This window comes from Podarcis melisellensis (assembly GCF_964234715.1).
Source record: "Podarcis melisellensis genome assembly, chromosome: 5".
NCBI classification, from domain to species: domain Eukaryota; kingdom Metazoa; phylum Chordata; class Lepidosauria; order Squamata; family Lacertidae; genus Podarcis; species Podarcis melisellensis.
The window spans coordinates 71,129,273-71,147,705 of NC_138537.1; the positions used below are offsets into that span (position 1 = coordinate 71,129,273).

At 39.4% G+C, this 18,433-nt stretch overlaps 1 protein-coding gene across 7 annotated transcripts in view; it reads right to left on the reverse strand.

Moving 5' to 3' along the window:
- MYPN (myopalladin) overlaps positions 1 to 17,977 on the reverse strand; it is a 66,128-nt gene extending 48,151 nt beyond the window's left edge. For 2 of the 7 annotated variants that reach the window (XM_081912345.1, XM_081912344.1), the window contains exon 1: positions 5,138 to 5,366. Coding sequence is in view for 1 of the 7 variants with exons in the window: in XM_081912350.1 (XP_081768476.1) it covers positions 5,138 to 5,403 (266 nt within the window). In the remaining 6 variants the exon portion in view is untranslated. Of the gene's footprint in view, positions 1 to 5,137; positions 5,419 to 16,355; positions 16,424 to 17,853 lie in introns of those variants that run through there. The other 5 variants (XM_081912346.1, XM_081912347.1, XM_081912348.1 and 2 more) reach the window with 5 other exon arrangements.
- Positions 17,978 to 18,433: the final 456 nt, after the last annotated feature.

Sequence of the window (18,433 nt, forward strand, 5' to 3'; positions counted from 1 at the left end):
CTTGCCAGTATGATGAAGCCGTGGAACAACCCAACCAATGCCACTGTAGAAGAATTTGTTTTGATAAGCTTCAGTACAAATACTGTGGCTCAGCTGAGCTGTGGAATGGGTGATACAATATTCAAGCATAAGAGTGATATGTGCTGAATAGAGGGTGTCACATCCTACTTGTGATGTTTGTGCATTCCAAAAATAGTCTCTCCCTGCAGAGACCAAAACACTGCTGGCATATATTTATAATTTGTGATCAGTTACAATGCCTGGGTTCTTTTAACGAAAAGTACTATATTTATCCTTTTAAAATATATGCATACATTTGCTTTTTCAATCTTCACCTGATATAATGCTTATACTTGCAAGTTGTTTTTGTTTTAATCCTTCCTTCCACAGCATTTACTGTTTTTTCTCCTGTTTTGCTGAAAATAGCACCCAGTTCAGAGTCTATGCTAATCTCATCCCATACTAGTAAACAAATAATTGAAAGCTACTCTTCCAAAGCAGCTCTTCAACCAGCTGTGTTCCTACAGGCAGTCAGGACAATGCTTAACTCTCCCATTCCAATCCATGGGATTTATATTCTCTTAAATTTCACTGAATTGCATGCAGTATGTTCAAAATAGTTACCAAAAATAAGGCACAGTGCGGCACAGGGGAACTGTATGTGAACATTGTTTCTGTGATGGTGCAAACTGTGCTATTCATGATGGCTGTGTTGTTCACCCAAATCTGCAGTGCAGAGATGGAGAAAGAATTGTCATGACCACAAGGTGCCCAGTGAGCGCATCTGATGACCCCTGAATAAACTTCTACTTAAATCCTCCCTTAGCATATCTAGGACAATATCATATGGCAAGAAATGTCAACTGCATTCTAAAAGGTATCAACTAAAAAAATTGCATGTTAAAGAACACAGCATTGATCTTGTTATGGTATGTTTTTAATTCTCATTGACTTCCAGCCTCACTCTAACAGTGCAATCCCTAAACATGACTAAGAAGAATGTCCCATTGTATGCAGCAGGACTTACTTCAAGGGATGTGGGTAAAGAACAGCAGCCTAAGTTAATTTCTCTGTAGTTTCCTAGGTTCTTTCCCCCTTAATGGGGAAAGTACTATATTTATTTGTCATCAATTCTTTGTGATCTCTTTTGCCCTCCATAACTTCTCAAAGGTAACTGCTGGTAGTTCCAACTCTAATCTTAGTTTCTTTAGTATACTAGGACTGGGTTTACAAGAGGCCCTGCCAAATAAATTTGTTTTATATAACTTTTAATCCTGTTTTTTTCACTGTTCTGATCTATATACCTTCACAATTATTATTTCTATTAAGTCAACTGGATTGCCATTTACTTTTTTAAGTGAGAGAAATAAAATAATTATATCAAACTTGCTGACAGAGCTATCCCTCTCTTAGGCTAACAGTTGGGTTTCCTCTCCCCTCCGGGCCTCCAGAATATTGAACGCAGTAATCATACATTAGAACCATCATTGTACAGCTCACTCATCCTGCTTTAGTTAATAGGTTTTATAGGTTTTTGTAGGGCTACAAAAACCTGCAAAACCTGATCAATAGTAGAACAAAACACTATGTCAGCAAAAAAGAAAAGAAAAAAGAATAGGGCATAATTGCCTTGTTAGTCAAACTGCATTTTTTTAAGTACAGTGAGGAAAGACTACTGCATCAGGTGCACTCAAGAGATTAGTCAAATATGCCTGATCATCACTCACTGGTTCATGACATTACAACTCCCAAATGAATGAACAACCCGGTCTGTGACCCTGCTGAAAAGTATGAAATATCTGTTTGTAGTTTTTGACCTGTGATGGCTATTTCACACATATATAGCCTATAAGACAACATTTATATAGATATTGAATTATTAAAAAGGATGTGTGATCTCTCCTTAACAGCACAGAGCAGTTATACAATGAAGACAGAGGAATAGCCAGGGATTGGGCCCTGGGAGCTCAGCCGTAAAACGTGCACTAGTTGGTCATTTCAACTCAGCAGCATGGAAGGGCACTCTGCACATGTGCAGTGGCATTTTCCAGCAGGCATGAGCATACAAACAGTTGCTGCTCATGCTTAACATAGAAAGCTCACGTTGACTGATTTTTTAAAATAGATTATGGGACCAGATACAGTTCTCATTTAAAATTTTATGAAATGTAGATGGCAGGTATAAAATTGGGTTGTTTGGTTAATCACTAGAATAGGTAGTTATGCCCAGTAAACCTATATATCTTTTTAGGTTAATAGCAGTGTCCCCCCCCCAAAAAAAGAAACCTGCTTAGAGTGGGTAGAAGATTGATCTAATAAAGGTCACATCCACACCACACATTTAAAGCACTCTTATATGCAGTTTCCCCACAAAGAATCCTTGGGACCGTAGTTTGTTAAGGCTGCTGCTGGAATTGTAGCTCCAAGAGGGGTCTTTTAACAACTCTCAGCACCTCTAACAGCCATGACTGTTCAAGTGGAATAAGAATGCATTAAATGTATGGTGTAAATGTGACCTTGCAAGCATAAGCAAATGCATTATTACACCACTTAACATATTCTCATGAATCTCGTTATTCCAAAGCTAAGCCTTGTCCTTAAAAAAAAGGTTGTGGGGTTAAACTCTAATGAACCAACTCATATTATATAGTGCCTTCTGTAAAAAGAAATGGAAAGTCAGGATTCAACTGCCCCCAAATATAGGCCACCCTGAATTCCACTGCAGTTGTGCTTCTTAGAAGTTGAAGTATGTGGTTCGGTCTTGTGCATACAGTGAAGAACAGTTTTCAGTTGCTAAAAACCAAACAACCTCTATTCTACTACCTTCCCCTCCATTCTCTTCTATTACAGCCATGCACCACACAGATCTGTGGGCAGCTTGGTGGACAAGAACTGATGGCAAAATTCAGCCCACCAGCTCTTTGGTAGAGAGGAGGCTCAGCTTGTATACCTGTGTAAACAAACCATATATCATAAAGACACCTCAGTCTCCACTGTGCCTCATTCCAAAAGGAAACACAAACCCTGGGTAAGAACCTGGAAGCCCTGGAATATCAGAGTCTGGGGTGGCGTGCAACAGTATAATTTCTACAGTAATTAGGTGGTGGTGGTGGTTTTTACATGGATCACTTCATGGATCACTGCCTTGTCATGGCGAAGGGGCTTGAATAACTCCAAGAATCTATGAGCTATGCTGTGCAGGGCCACCCAAGATGGACAGTTCCTAGCCAAGAGTTTAGACTAAATGTGATCCACCTGGAGAAGGAACTGGCAAACCACTCCAGTAAGAAATCTCCATGGACATAAAAAAGGAGAAGCTTTGAGAAGAAAGTGAGAGTTTCCAAGGCATGTTCTGGTTCATGGGGTCATGGAGAGTCAAATACAACTAAGACGACTAAACAACTGCTATATTGAAGCTACTTTATTTGCAAAAAATTCCATTGGTTTCATTGGAGCCTACTTCCAAATAACTGGATTCTGGTTTGTAGCCCAATGATCAGAAATAAAATGAATTAATTGATACAATTGTGAACTACTAGTGAACAAGTGATTTCAGGATTGTAATGTTCTAAGCTGGATTGATATGATACAAAATGGAATTCTGTATACTGATCTTTTTATGAACTCACACATTAATGCAATCCTGAATTGCTAATATTGTTTGATAGCTATTTTTAATGTCATTAACTGCATCTTAATGTATTAATTAAATTTTGGAGCCTCAAAGAGCATAGATATAAAATAGATATAAGATATATAAAATATTTTACCTAATACCTCAAAATGTTGATCATATATATATATATATATATATATATATATATATATACATATATAAAACAAGCCTGAAAATTCTGAATAAGTGTTTACATTAATAATCCTCAAACATGGTTAAACTGAAGTGCTACTGTTTAAGCTGATCAAATTTCATTGACTTTTATGGGACAACTACTTTAAAGTATAATATTTAAAATTAATTAAGTTGTGTACCATATTTCAAGGCATATTAATTATACAAGTTTTATTCCTAAAAAGACTGAGCTACAATCCTGTAGCAATTTACTCTGGAGTAATCATACTTTGTTAGTAGAATCTCAGGTGGTATCTTGAGAAATGCATTTTCACGGCCTTAAGGAGCACATTTTAAACATCTTCATTCTGAAAGGGTGGCAAACATACCCTCTGCCACCATAGATAGCTTTAGCGTGGTGTTTACAGTTGCAGAGTTTAAAATTTATAGGCTGTATTGCTGCATGGGGCTTTGCTTTACAAATCCAGGAACTTCTTTTTCAAGCTTATTTAAAATAATAACATTTTTGCTTGTGTAAATTGATATGTAACAACTGTTCCGAACAGATAACCGAAGAGTTTACTAAATTCTCTTTTATGTTGTTCATTCTTTTATTATATTTCACGATGCTCTTTCAATTACTGCTTAATGTTGCAACATATCAGGCCAAACATTTGCCACTGACCATCAAAAACATTTTTTTTCAGAGAGAGAGAGAGAGAGATGGGAGTTGGGGGTTGGGAGAGCAATGCCCTTCGAGCAAGACTGTTTCTGCAGCTGTTGTGTACATTAATCCACAGAGCAGATCTCCAAACCCTAAATATAGCTTGCAGTATCATTTTACATGACACATACTCTCCCCCCCCCCATTTTTTTTAAAAGACTTTAAATATAGGGCAATATTAAACTAGACACTATGTATGTGTTTTCTTTAAGGAGGTAATGCTGATTATTGGTGTGGATTTAGTGCTAGTGATTACAAAGCAATTGCTTAAAGTACGGTTAAGAGGGGGATTCAAAAGGGACATTTCTCATCCATGCAATTTATACATTTTTTGCCTTCTGTCGACTCTACTTAGAATACCTAAACAGGCACAGAAGGAATTTGGACTCCCTCCCACCCTTCACACTCTGTAGATTCTGTAGATTATTTCATTTCCATTCAATCTCGTGTGCCTCTGCGCCATTTAAGAAAGAGAATTTTTAAAGTTTCTTGCTCACCTAATATGATTTATCAGCAACAATTATCATTCAACTATAACATGGATTCTCTCCCTCCTGGACCCTTCGTGCACCTGCGCAATCTCATTGAAACACACACTCACTCTTGAAAGTTAAAGACATTACCTTTTCTGATTTATCCAGATGTTGAAATCCAACTCTGGCAACACAATCACGGTGATAAAGATTCCGAAGTAAGAGATTAAAATGACTGAAGCAATTCCTTTAAGTCCTTTGGAACCAAAACGTCTTGGAGTCCATCGGGTGGAGCGGGGGGGAAAGGCGTTAACCTTGGTTTTGGTGGGAGATGGCTGTAAGAAGCTGAACAACCTGTCACCACTGAAGCAATAGCATTTGTCCGTTTGCAGGTCCCAAGTTATTTTGAGACTCATAAACCATGTGCCTGTGAAACATTCCACCTCATTGGACAGGATAATATTGAGCAAAGGGATTCCATTGCTGTAACAGCACCTACGGGGTATGTGTGTGTATGCAAGGGAGGGGGTCATCATTTTATCTCCTCCCAGAATGTCTTTGATGGATGCTCACGCTCTTGGCATGACTCATTCAAAATGGATTTTGTATTGTTTTACGTAAACTGTTGTCAAAGAAGGCACATTCATTTTAAACTTAGAAAATAGTGGGATCTAAGCTCTTCCTTATTCTTATTACCCAGAATATCTGAGATGCCTAAGATTACATGCCACTAATAAAGACTTAAGATTTTAACTAGTTAGATTCAAGGCTAAGAGTATGTACATTAAAAAATCAAACAGATTAAACATTGGGGGTATGATCCTGCTAAAGTTAAACCCTTTTAAGTCCCATTGGTTTCAGTGAGACATAATTAAGCAAGTGCTTAATTCTCCCATTGAAATCAAGGGCATTTAATTGTGCCTGGCTGATCCATTCAAATCAGCTTGCAGTGGGTTATCATCTTGCATCCTGAAAATGCAATCCTAAATACAGGCAGTGGCATATAAGCCTACAATACCATTTTGCCTGCAACGGTTGCATGAGGTCATGGTTTGTGAGGTGTCACTTATGTTTTAATTAATAACTCCATCCTAAACATCTGTTGCTAGTACATGAAGCCTGAAGACATGTTGTCTGACTGAAATAAACAGGAACTGTTTATGGGATTACGTCCCAGGGGCTTAACCTAAGATTTACGAAGCGAACACAGCACATTTTATCACTCTTAAGGCTGTGATCTTTTAAATATTTTGTTGCTGTTGTTGTTATTATATATAATAAATCAGGTTGTATTCATGCTAATTAAGTCACAGTTAAGCTGAAATAAATATGGAAAATATCAGGACTAACCAATAAACCCATTTTTGTATGCAGTTTTCACTAATGTACACATTTTTGCAAGCAATCATTCCACAGACATTTTTGTATGTCGTTTTCACTAATATACTCATTTTTATGCTCGCTTCCCCCAATAGATGCATTAAAAAAGCCAACAACCTGGGTTGGTGAACTGCATTGCAAATTTCAGATGGCTGAAAATTTCAATGGATACAAAAAGTATAGCTTGGTTTTGCTTCAACTGGGAAGAACTAGAGTTCAAGTTAGACATTGCAGGGGGCCACATGGTGGCTGTGAACTCTCATCTCTGAGAGCACAGGAAATGACATAATCATACTCAGAGTTTCCCTACCCTTTACATGGGGAGGTCAATGAAGTAAAACTGGGACGGGGAATTTGGAGTGTTATGGCACAGTGTCAATATGTGACTTTCAGTGTGTATTACTGGGGGAGATAGGTCAGACACACAAATGCCATAGGTTAGTAGCATCTAGTTTGTTTCAATTGAATTAAACCAATGGCTTCAGAGGAAGGATGGTCTTTAAGGAGCAATCTGAATGGAGAGCGGATTATGGCATTCAGAACATTGATTGGAGAAGTTCCTGGCTGGTTAAATATATTTTAATTTCCTGGTATTAGATGCAACTGTAAAAATAAAAGTATAGCATTCCGCAACTATTCTAGTCTCCAAGAATATCTTAGATACTGGAATAGTGAATAAATTGGATGTTTATTTACATCATTGCAGACCCCTCCCTTCCACAAAGACATACAGACTCTTACATAGCTTTGCAGTACTGGAGAGACTCTTGAGGAGTTTCACAACTCTACACAAACTCTTCCGGAGGTTTTAAATCCTGCATGGAATCTCGATATGGATTATGCCACATTAGCACTCCACAAAGATAGCAATAAATACATTCCAACTTTTGAAACCAATAATGTATATCAGGGTGTCACCAAGCCATTTGTAAACATAATTTAAATACTTCCAACAGAAAACACTTGAAGACAGAGTTATGGTTATGCAGTTGTAAAGTTACTGTCATGTAGAGATTGATCCCAGTCACATTTAAGTCAATGGCAATCCTCCACTATAATGATTACTGTGGCCCTAAAAAAATGGCATCAGTAAAAAGGCTGACTATTCAACATTTGAAAAGCACAGTAAGAGAAAATCGGGCTGAGATCCTAAGCACACTACTGACATGAATAGAACCTGCTTTAAAATAAAGGTTTTAGGACTGGGGTGTTAGGCTCCATTGAAAAAAACATCCAGGCTGAAATGTAACCAAATGAAATTAGGTTGGATACTCTAATATTTATATTATGCACATGCTCGCGCACACACAAACACAAAATTAATTAACAAAAACTATTGTTAACAGAAATAAACCAGATGCATGCTGTAAAATCTGCTGGCTGTTCTGCTAGCTGTATTGTGCCATACGGTAACATCCTGCCCACACCTTCCAGGGGTTCTGCTAGCTGTATTGTACCGCTAGCTGTATTGTACCATACGGTAACATCCTGCCCCCATCTTCCAGGGGTTCAGCTCTTACCTGTGTCTGGTTTCCTAAGAATCTGTAACAGTCTTAGAAAATTCACATTTTTATATGCTTGCACAGTAAGGGATCAAAAAACAGATAAAGTATTACTATGTTTGTATTTGATAATATTTAAATGTATATGAATAGACCCTCTCAAAATATAGTTAAGGGTCATTATGACAAAGGCAGCCACTCCTCTGCCCCTTCCTCTCTTTGCATGTTTGAATATTCCAAACTCTAAATGGCAAAGGGCTGCAAATTGCAAACATGCCCATTATTTGGTGGCCATCTCATTAGTAATAATTTTTTATATTATCTGTCATCAACGTTTAATATAAATGATTTGTATCTCCATCTGCAATAGAAATAACTGTTTTGATACTAACTGAGAATATATTGCAGACCAAATATGATGTGGCAACACCATTTGATGAATGTAGTATTGCATTCCTCCTCCTCACCAAACCAGCAATCTTGGCAGGATCAGGAGAATGTCAAGAGAGGAAGACAAGCGACAGCATATGTGAAGGTTATGTCCCCACCATTTTTTAGGATTAAGAATCCATATATCATTTCCTTGCCAGACATGTCCTAGTGAGGAGAGGTGTACATCTCCCTCAAAATGTCAAACATTAGAGGAAGACACAGTCTCCACACGTAAGTTCCTAGTGACTCAATCCAGAATCCCTTTTTCTGAAGTCCACACCACTAACTTCTTTGGCTATTGTTTTTAAGTGAGAGACAACATCTGTGTCTAAATGTCTGGAGGGAAGAATGCATAGTAGTGAACTCAAACTTGTTATGATATATGAAGTTGATCTTTAAATTCATTTTTCTTTAAATTCTTTAAATTCATTTTTCAAGGCACTGTACAAAATTTAAGAAAGCATACTATTAACAACAACAATCCAACTAAAACCACATTCACCTCTTTAAAACTGAACAGCAGCAATTAGAATATCAGCCGTAATTAATAAACCATATTGGCTATGAGTCCTGTAAGACCTGCTTCCTGCCCTGGGAAAGTGAGGCCCTAAATGACTCCAGTTACAGAAGCAAGTGCAAGTGTGCAGCCTGCAAAAGGTGTCCCAAAATATGATGGCAAGTGCACCTACTTATACATAAGAAAGTGATACTCTATTAAAATAGACTGATAGTACACACCTAGCAGCATGAAAACAGCCAAACTGTTGTTATTGTTGGCATTTGTCTGTCTCAAGAGACAATGAGTTGCTTTTATGGTAACATACTAAACCCACTGGAACTTGGTACTCCCTTAAGAGTCATCATCATAAAAGAAATAAGACAACATCACACTTGGGTTGTTCTCAAGTCGTCATACTTTCTGGGTTTTCAAGTTATTAATTATATGCTATCTACCTCATGCACTGGCACCATTCCTAGAATTGGATGCAGCATTTCCATTAATGATACATGAAATCACTTCTATTTTCTTCATCATCTAAACAAGAGTTGTAAGGATGAATTGGTTAATATACGTATCCAAAAATGTTTTATCCCTTCCACTGGGGTGTGGGTGTGTGGGTGTGGGTGTGTAAGAAAAACAAACAGGTCACATTTCTGACAGCTCCAGCAACTACAACTTGATCTATAACACCACACAAATAAAACAAAATACCAAAATGCTATTGCCTTAATCCAGCAAGGTAAATGTGTATGCCAAAATTACTCACATCTCTTGGTTCTGCCCACATGTCACCCTTTCCTCAAATCCTTCCAATGGCTTCTCACCCCATTTTGTATCCAGCTGTCTTACTCAGTCCAGATTCATAGTAGGACTTTAAACAAGGTTTAAAAAAAACATTGCCATAGGAGTTGGCGTAGTGCCCTGCCAGATTTTTTTTTATAGTAAAAAATATTAATTCTAAAATACATTGCTCAGGAAACACATTATCAGAAACAATCACACTAACGGGGATTTTTAAAAAATGCAACCAGCTCCATGTACGCACATCAGAAGTTCCAAAGTTCAGCATAAATTATCTCGCAAGAAAAGCAGGCAGCCTATCAATAGGTATTAAACAGGCACAGTTGGATAGTATGTTTTATGACAGGAATTGCTATGTACTTTTGTATTACGTATGTGCTGAAGCAGCAAGCAGTCATTTGATTAGTGGCTGGATTTTAAATTTAAACCATTGTTTCTTTTCACTCTGATTGCTTGCCACACTCCCTCTACTGTTCCTGAGCATGTACTACACTTTGTGAAACCTCACATCATTGCTCAAAGGGAGAATTCCAAAAAACAAGCATTAGTTTCAAATATTCAGTCTAAGGATGCTTTTGAATATGGATGATTTAACACCACCCAATCACTGCTGCTCCACTTTGAAGTGCAAATGGAATAACAACTCTGCTTCCATTTTCCCCAACACCAGATGTTTGTATGGGTTATTATCATTGTTTGCGAAGAAAGGCTAAATACTCCCTCCCCTTTTTACTGAATTCTGCATCCCACCCCATTTAAGAATTTGGGGAAAGGGAAGAGTTAAAGAAGAGTTAAAGTTATAGAGTTGGGAGAATAAGCTCCATGAAATCCAGTCTTGTATATTTTCCTAATCTTAAAAACTATTCAGTCTAAAGTTCTCTGAATGACCAATGTGGCAGAAAATTTGAAAAAAAGAAGTCAGGAGCTGCCAGATAAATCTGATATAATTGGTATATTCTAGGATATTAGCAAACCAAGAAGCCAATTAAACAGTGCAATTCAAAACAGTGTCATACTTCAGCCTTTAACCTGAACTGATATTCTGACACAGAAAGCAAATACTAAGCTGGGGCAGAAGTTTCTAAAAGACTTAACATGCTCCTTCTTTGACCATAAATCTGGCATAGATATTTCTTCTGCCAGTCAATACAGTTAATAATACTAACTTTTGTAACCTTGATCCCTATCAGATGTTGATTTGGAAAATGCTCTTTAGAGTTTCACCAAGTCTATTGAAAACTTATAAGACTGCATCAGCCTAAATTCCCTCCCTCTAATTTTTTCACTTATCTGACTGGAATTCTATTTCTTTGCTACTGAATCACTTCTTTGCTCTAGCCTTAAATTTCATTCATTTACATGTAAAGTGCATGACAGCTGGCGTATACTATGAACAAATATGCTGCAAAACATTTATATAGCAAATTAAAGAGTTTGCCATCCTAGTGGCACTGTTTGCTGTTTGGGAAGGAGCCAATACATTGTCACAAGACATAATCCATCAGGGAAGATCCTGAGTGGATTGGGTGCTCCTGTTGTAGATCCCATGGATGGATAATGCTTGAATACTGCATTCAAGGTTGCATGCACAATTCACAATGTTTGTATGGACAGTGAATCCCATCTCTGTCATGATCCTGTGAGGTTAAGTTAGGCTGAGAGGTATATGGCTGCCTCAAGGTCATCCACCAAATGTTATGGCCAAGTGAGGATTTAAATCAAGGTCCTATTGGTCCTATTCCAACATTCTCACCACTGTAACAGGGTGAACAACCTGTGGCCTTTCAAATGATGTGAACTACAGCTCCCAGCATCCCCATACATTGGTCATCCTGGCTGGGGCTGCTGAAACATGGGAGTCATATGAACACAAGAGTCCTGCTGAATCAGGCCAATGGCTACCTAGTCTAGTATCCCACTGTCCCAGTGGCCAACCACTTGCCAGTGGAAAGCCCACAAAAAGAATGTGAGTGCAGTAGAACTCTCCCCTCTTGAGATTTGTTTGTTTACTGCATTTATATCCCACCTTTTTATCTAAGAAGCTCAAGGTGGCATACATGGTTTTCTTCCTCCTTATTTACCATATTTTTCGCCCCATTAGACGCACCGCCCCATAGGACGCACCTAGTTTTTATGGGGGGGAAATAAAGAAAAAAAAATTTATTTCCCCCCCCAGGCGCGGGGCTGGCGCAGGGGAAGCCCGAGCTTCCCCCGACCCCAGCCCCCAGAACAGCCTGCTATCCGCAAGCCTAGGGGGCCGCACCGTCTCCCCAGGCTTGCGGAGAGCTGCGTGAAGCCCGGGCACGCTCTTCAGCGCGCCCCAGGCTTCGGAATGCAGGCAGCTCTGCGCAACCCTTCAGAGCCCGGTGCGGCTTTGCGCCAGGCTCTGTAGGGTCACGCAGAACTGGGCGATCCCCGGGAGTGCAGGCAGCTCTGCGCAACCCTTCAGAGCCCGCACATCTTCGAGCTGGTCTCCCAAGGGTTGCACAGATCTTCCTGAAGCCTGGAGAGCGAGAGGGGTCAGTGCGCACCGACCCCTCTCGCTCTCCAGGCTTCAGCGAAACCCTGCATTCGCCCCATAGGACGCACACACATTTCCCCTTCATTTTTGGAGGGGAAAAAGTGCGTCCTACAGGGCGAAAAATACGGTAATCCCCACAACAATCTTATGAGGTAGGTTAGGCTGAGAGGCAGTGAGTGGCCCCAGATCATCCAGTGAGTTTCATGACAATGTTGGGATTTAAACCCTGGTCTCTCAGGTCCTAGTCTAACACTAACCACTACACCACACCATCAATACCATCAGCAGCTGAATGCATTCAAAGGCATGCTGCCTCTGGAAGTGGAGGATTGCCATCTGTGAAGTGGGATATATGGCAGCTCTACTCACTAGTGATATTCACAGCTCCAATCACCTATTGCTTTGGTGCCATTTCCCTCCCCGCCGCCCAGCCGTCTTCTTCATTTTAGTAACAGCAGTGTTCCCACACAGCCCATCAGATATGACTATGGGTTGAGGTCACAAAGTTACATCAGAGAGAAAGCAATGTCTACTCAGGAAGCATTGTATTGTACCTCACTCTACGTTAGCTTTGTTCACTCTCAGAAACATCAAAGCACTGCCAAATCTGATTTGCTATGTGATGGTGTTACCGTTCTTAATAAGAAGGCATTTATAAAGAAAAAATGGTGCTAAGGACAAACAGGATTCACAGTGAAGTGCTGCCTTTATGCCAGGTATGCAAAAGCAGGTTGGCTAACTGAATGCATACGGTGGTGAGCAGGCTGGCTGTCTCTGTCAGCGAGACCTTCTTTCTAGTGCCACCAAGGGAATGGCAAGAAGTCTCCCTCGGATACCCAAAAGGGGTGTGCATTTGTTGTGTGGTGGGTAACATTTAATGAAAAGCACCTATAATTCCAGCTAATCCCTCCGTTTCCCGTTAAACAAACAACATATATCCCATGTACCCCACCACCACAGAAATGTTGCTTAAATGCCTATACTATAAAGGTAAGGAAGAATATTTTCCTGAGATTTTTAATTTGCTTCCTGAGCCAATGTGTTCCCTAATGCCTAAATTATCAGCTGAGTCACTATGACCGGGCAAAACGGAACAGGTCACAGCATTTAAAATATAGTCTGATATGACAGACTATGCATTAACATAAACCTTTTTAGACTAGTTAGTACATGTGTGACCGAGGAGAAATCTCTCTAGCTATGAATTAAAGCTTCTTTCCCCAGTGATATGCATAATTGTTTTCTCCAACAAGGAAGAGCAGACCTGGCTCACAAGCTTAGAACGAATGATCTTTTAAAAAACAATTATTTGGGTAAGTCTAAGAAACTCTAATTAAGCTATTAGAAATCCTAAAGAGAAAGCAAAACAATAATCTTACTTAACAGCTGCTTACAACAGTAGCTGCCAGTTCCAATTATTAGAAAAAGATTGTGTGTATTTTTTTAAAAAAACACAGGTTGCAGTTCTAACGTTTTTAATTAAGATTTTATTGTCTATTAACATGAATGAGTTATGAGAGAGGTTGAAGAAACTGTTTGGCTTCAAGAGAATTGGTAGCTGAACAAATTTATGTGGGCCACTCAGTTTTAACTTAAACTGCATCATTACTTTTATCATTCACTAGGCTTTGTTTTCTATCAGTTCAAGCACTCCTGAGAAATAAATCCTCCAAACTTAGAATGAATTTTGAGATTACAATTTGAACCAACCCTTCAAATTGTGCCATATGTACAGAGTATATGAAATATAAATAAATGAGAAGCTGTCAGTTGTGTCATTTTAATCTGGAAGACGCAACAGATTCGTTTTATGATTTTCATTCAATTGTTCGTTGTATATGAAAAATAAGATGTGCTTTAGTTTGCTAGGTACCTATAGTGCCAGATTGCATGCATTTGTATCTTTCTATATTGGGCGGTGAACTGTTGATTTCTAATGTAAAGGCACCAGGTGGTGGTAACTGAAGTCTTTTGTTCAGATTGCTCTTTATAGAAAATCTATTAGGAGGGGCCTAGAGCGGAAGAAACGCTGTGTGTGAAGAACAATATAGAAGTTTCCCATAGTATTTTAGACGGAGAAGGACAAGGAAATAATGACCTTTACAAAACAAAAATATTTCCAGCCTATGCTTTATTGCAGCAGTCTTTCGTTTTTTTTTAGCACCTTTAACGCCAATCTGCATCACAGAACCCCTTTCTGTACTTTCTATTTCTTTCTCCTTTGCTTCTCTCTCTTTCTCACCAGAAAAAGAGTGCTGGTGTGATCAACATGCTAAAGAAAGAATATGGTGGGCTGGTCAGGGCTCAGACCATTTTTGGGTCCCAACCAGTGGCGAATCCTTGTGCACAGTGCACTAAACTATTAAGAGGGGGAAATTCTGACAGCTACCAACTTGCAGGGGACAGAAAGCAGCTGGTAAAGATTCAGGATTTTTAAGGCTTTGAGGTTCTGGCACTAGTACTAGTAAGCTGGTGCAAGAGTACAAAAGGGGTTCACTCCTTGACCAAGCCTATTGTGGAAGCCAAGGGACAGACCTTAGAACTAAATGGTTGTTTAGTGAAGAAAACTGGAGGGGTAGCACAGTAAGGCTGCATCCATCTTACCATCCAAAATGATCACAATAAATCAGTGAATTTCACTTCTGAGAAACATTGTAAAGTCTAATAATATAACTGTGTTAGGTTATTTCCTAACCTCCTTAGGTTTTAAATATCAGTCATTTGACATGACCAGTATAATCACAAATATCCTAATTACTGGCACATTAAAATATTTTGTTTGGAATTTCACTAGAGATCTCCCCTGCCCTCCCCATCTGCTTCAAGTCCAGATACATAATACTCAGAGCCGGTCAAATTAATTTGGCACCTAAGGTGGGAAAATCCCACAAGTGCATGTTCCTCCCCCGTGACAGTAAAAATACCAAAATTAAGTAAGTAACTATCAATTTGCTGCCCTTTCATGATGTCCAAAATCAGCTGCTTCACTCCACCTAATAGTAGGCCCAGCCCTGCCCAGGGCAGCAAAGAAAGAGTATCTTCTGCTGTGCACAGCATTGTGGACACTCAATTTACACTTCTACACAAACACACCAAGATGCATATGAGCTTTGGGGTCAAATATTAAGTCATTACTCAGCGGAAAACCATGGCAGTAAGAATTGTAAGGAAGGCTCTTATGAAATTATGGTTGTGACAGTGGGCCAACAGATTTGAACATGTAAAGGTTCTAAGCAGGTGATAGTTGTTAAAAATTGTATCAGGTCTGTTGCCTATAAATATCTACTATTCATATGTCCCACACAATTTCTGTGGTCAGCTGATGTTGGCCACTTGATAGCACTCTCCATGTGTCACATGCAAATGTAAAAGTTATTTAGAAAGTCACTCTTGCTTGCCACACCCTGGTTTAGGAACTTCCTTCCCCTGCCTATCAGGAATTCTCAATTGAGTAGTTACCGTATTTTTCGTCCTATAGGGCGCACCGGCCCATAGGACGCACCTCATTTGGGGGGGGGAGAATGGCCCCCTGCTGAAAAAGTTTGCTGACCCCTGGTCTAGAGCATATCGTATGACACATTAGGGTGAAGATAAACATATATTCTAAAGTATGGTGGAACATGCGCTCACTGCATTTCGAGGTTCTTATTGACATTCATTTGTGCACAAATGAACACAGAATGCATGTTTGAGGGTAAACCTCTTGGCTGGCCTTCATTCTTTTAAAAGGTAACATTTGCACGGGGTCTACCTGCACATACCTGAACGCATACACCTCTACAAGTGAACTGGTACCCTGGAAAATGGAGATTCAGAGGTCTATGCACATTCACTTGTTCAGAAATGAATGCCAGGAAAAGGATTCAAAATATTTAATTTTAGGGCACATCATATGTTGTTTGTTTTTCAGGTCATTTTGACCTACATAAACAATTAAGTAAATTCCTTATACAGTACAGTATGCAGAACTACTATAATGATTTATTTATTTTTAAATGCTGGGGAGTAGGTGGATTTTGGGAATCCTTCCTATGCTGAAGGGAACTACAAGAAAGCACTTTCTTTGGTCCACAAATAGATAACCTGGCCTTACAGTTCAGACATCATAGCCTCTACGAAACTTCACAGTGTTGTGCACATGAAACACCTGACCATTGGCAACTGCCTTAGGAGAGGTACACCTAGTACCACCAAGCTTGCAGATAGAATGTAGAAGGTATCATCACTCACCAATTTTTCACTGTTCAGGATGAAATGAGGAACACGATGTTGGCTGGCTAATATGCTGACCTGCCTGGCTTTGGAAACACAAATAGGTACAAACAGGGAACAGCATTTCATTATTTTGATCACAACCTATGGCTTCATTCACTACTCCATTCTCTCACAAGAATGAGTGGCCAGTTATTTAAAATATGTAGATCTGCCTCCTGGACCATAGCTTATATTCACATGGGTGAAAACGTCTCTTTTCTGTACTTCCAGGATTTTTTTTAAAATATCAAACTGGTTTTCTGGGGAATGTCCTATTGACTTCTATTACAGTAGGAAAAGTATCCCAGGGAAGTTTAAGAATATTATGGTTCATGGAAGGGGTTAAAATTATTTCCATAATGAGCAGCTTTATTATGTTTGATATTTTTTTAATGGGGTTAAAGGATGCTTTTGGGAAACCTCTTCCTTCATCCCAGGAAGTTAAATATGGGAAGTCCTGTGACACTATCCCTGCTTTCCTTACATTGTTTTGGAACTGCTGCGTGTGGACAGTGGCCCTAATTTCTGTAATTTGTTCACTATTCAAAGATCCAAGCAGTTATGCTGCTTATTGTCCTGCTTGCCTCCTTAAACAAATATTCTATAGGTTTCTTTCTCTCCTGCAGTTTCAGTATTTCTTCTTATAGTCACATCCACAAAACATGTGACAACACATTAACATTCTTTCTATGTCTCCCTGCCCCCACTGTCCCCATTTCCCTCACTTGCAACTATTCCTGCATCATTACAGCACTCTTTATTCCCAAGTGAATATTGTGACTTCTCAGAAATATTCTGTGAGGGGAGAGGGAAACATCAGGGAAAATTCACTCTGGGAGCACAGGAAGAACAGGGTGTACATCCAATTTTTACTAGGGCTATGAACCCATTAAATTAAACTGAAGAGACTGGTTACATTTAAATAAATGTGCATTTACCTAAACCTCTAGAAAGGCACTTTTTTGAGACACTGAAGGAGGTGTCTAAGGTAACTTCCAAGTTGATAAATGGCTACTGCTCATTGTTAGAAGAAAAAGAGAGAGCCCAGCTTCATATTTCTCCCTTATTGTACAGTAGTCACACATCAAAACCATAATATTCTAAACAAATAGAAGAGGTATGTCCAGAACTGTCAAACTATTACTTTAGCTGTAAAGCTTGCTGCCCTAAGTTTTAAGGATAATCTCCTTCTATTCAATCCTTTTTCATGTGGTAAAGGCCCTTGAGGCAACTAGGCTTTGAACAAGCCCTCTCAACTCCATTACAAAAACATTTGAGAATATAAAACCTACCCCTTTATTTTAAAATTAAACTGCCTTCACCCCACCAATTCTCAAGTAGTAAACAACTCTTCTCTTTCCCTGGTGCTCTCACTGTAATATCCTCCCTAGCTCCATCCCAGAACACTTGCACGCAATGGATCACATTTAAGTAATCCATTGTGGAAATTTGAATAGAAGCCAGCTCAGCTCACCGTGAGGGAAGTGGCGTGACCTGCTTGTGTGTGAGCGAGTCCCAGGTCTTTCCTCTCCAGCGCCTCTTTCCTCTTCCCACTGAAGGCTACTTGCTTCCCTGCATGCAGTCTTGACAAAGTAGTAAGAAGGCTAATTTTAGGGTACTTCATCATAGTGCCATGCAAAGACATGGTGTCATTTCAAAATCAGCAGCATGTGGCACTGCTTTGAGCTCCCTCCCCGCCTTTCCTGAATTGTGGTCTCACTTTTATCTACAGTAGGGCAGCACTTGGTACTTTGTGGCAATGCACATTAAGGAACTAAAGGAAATTTCTCAGGAGTAAGTTGCCTGACTATGGAATTCCCTCTTCCAGCCTCTACTTTGTTGGGCTTCTGCTGCCAGATCAAAACAAAAACTTTAGACAACAGAGGGTGCTAAAATTATGAAATTTGTGAAGGGAAGGAAAAGGAGATGGATATGTATCCAGTGTAGGGACTGAAGGGGGACATCTGTCCCCAATATTTGTCTCCAGAATTGTTTTCTGACTTTGCTAATTTATTTATTTAGTAGACTTCTAAACTGCCTGCCATTTGAAAAGT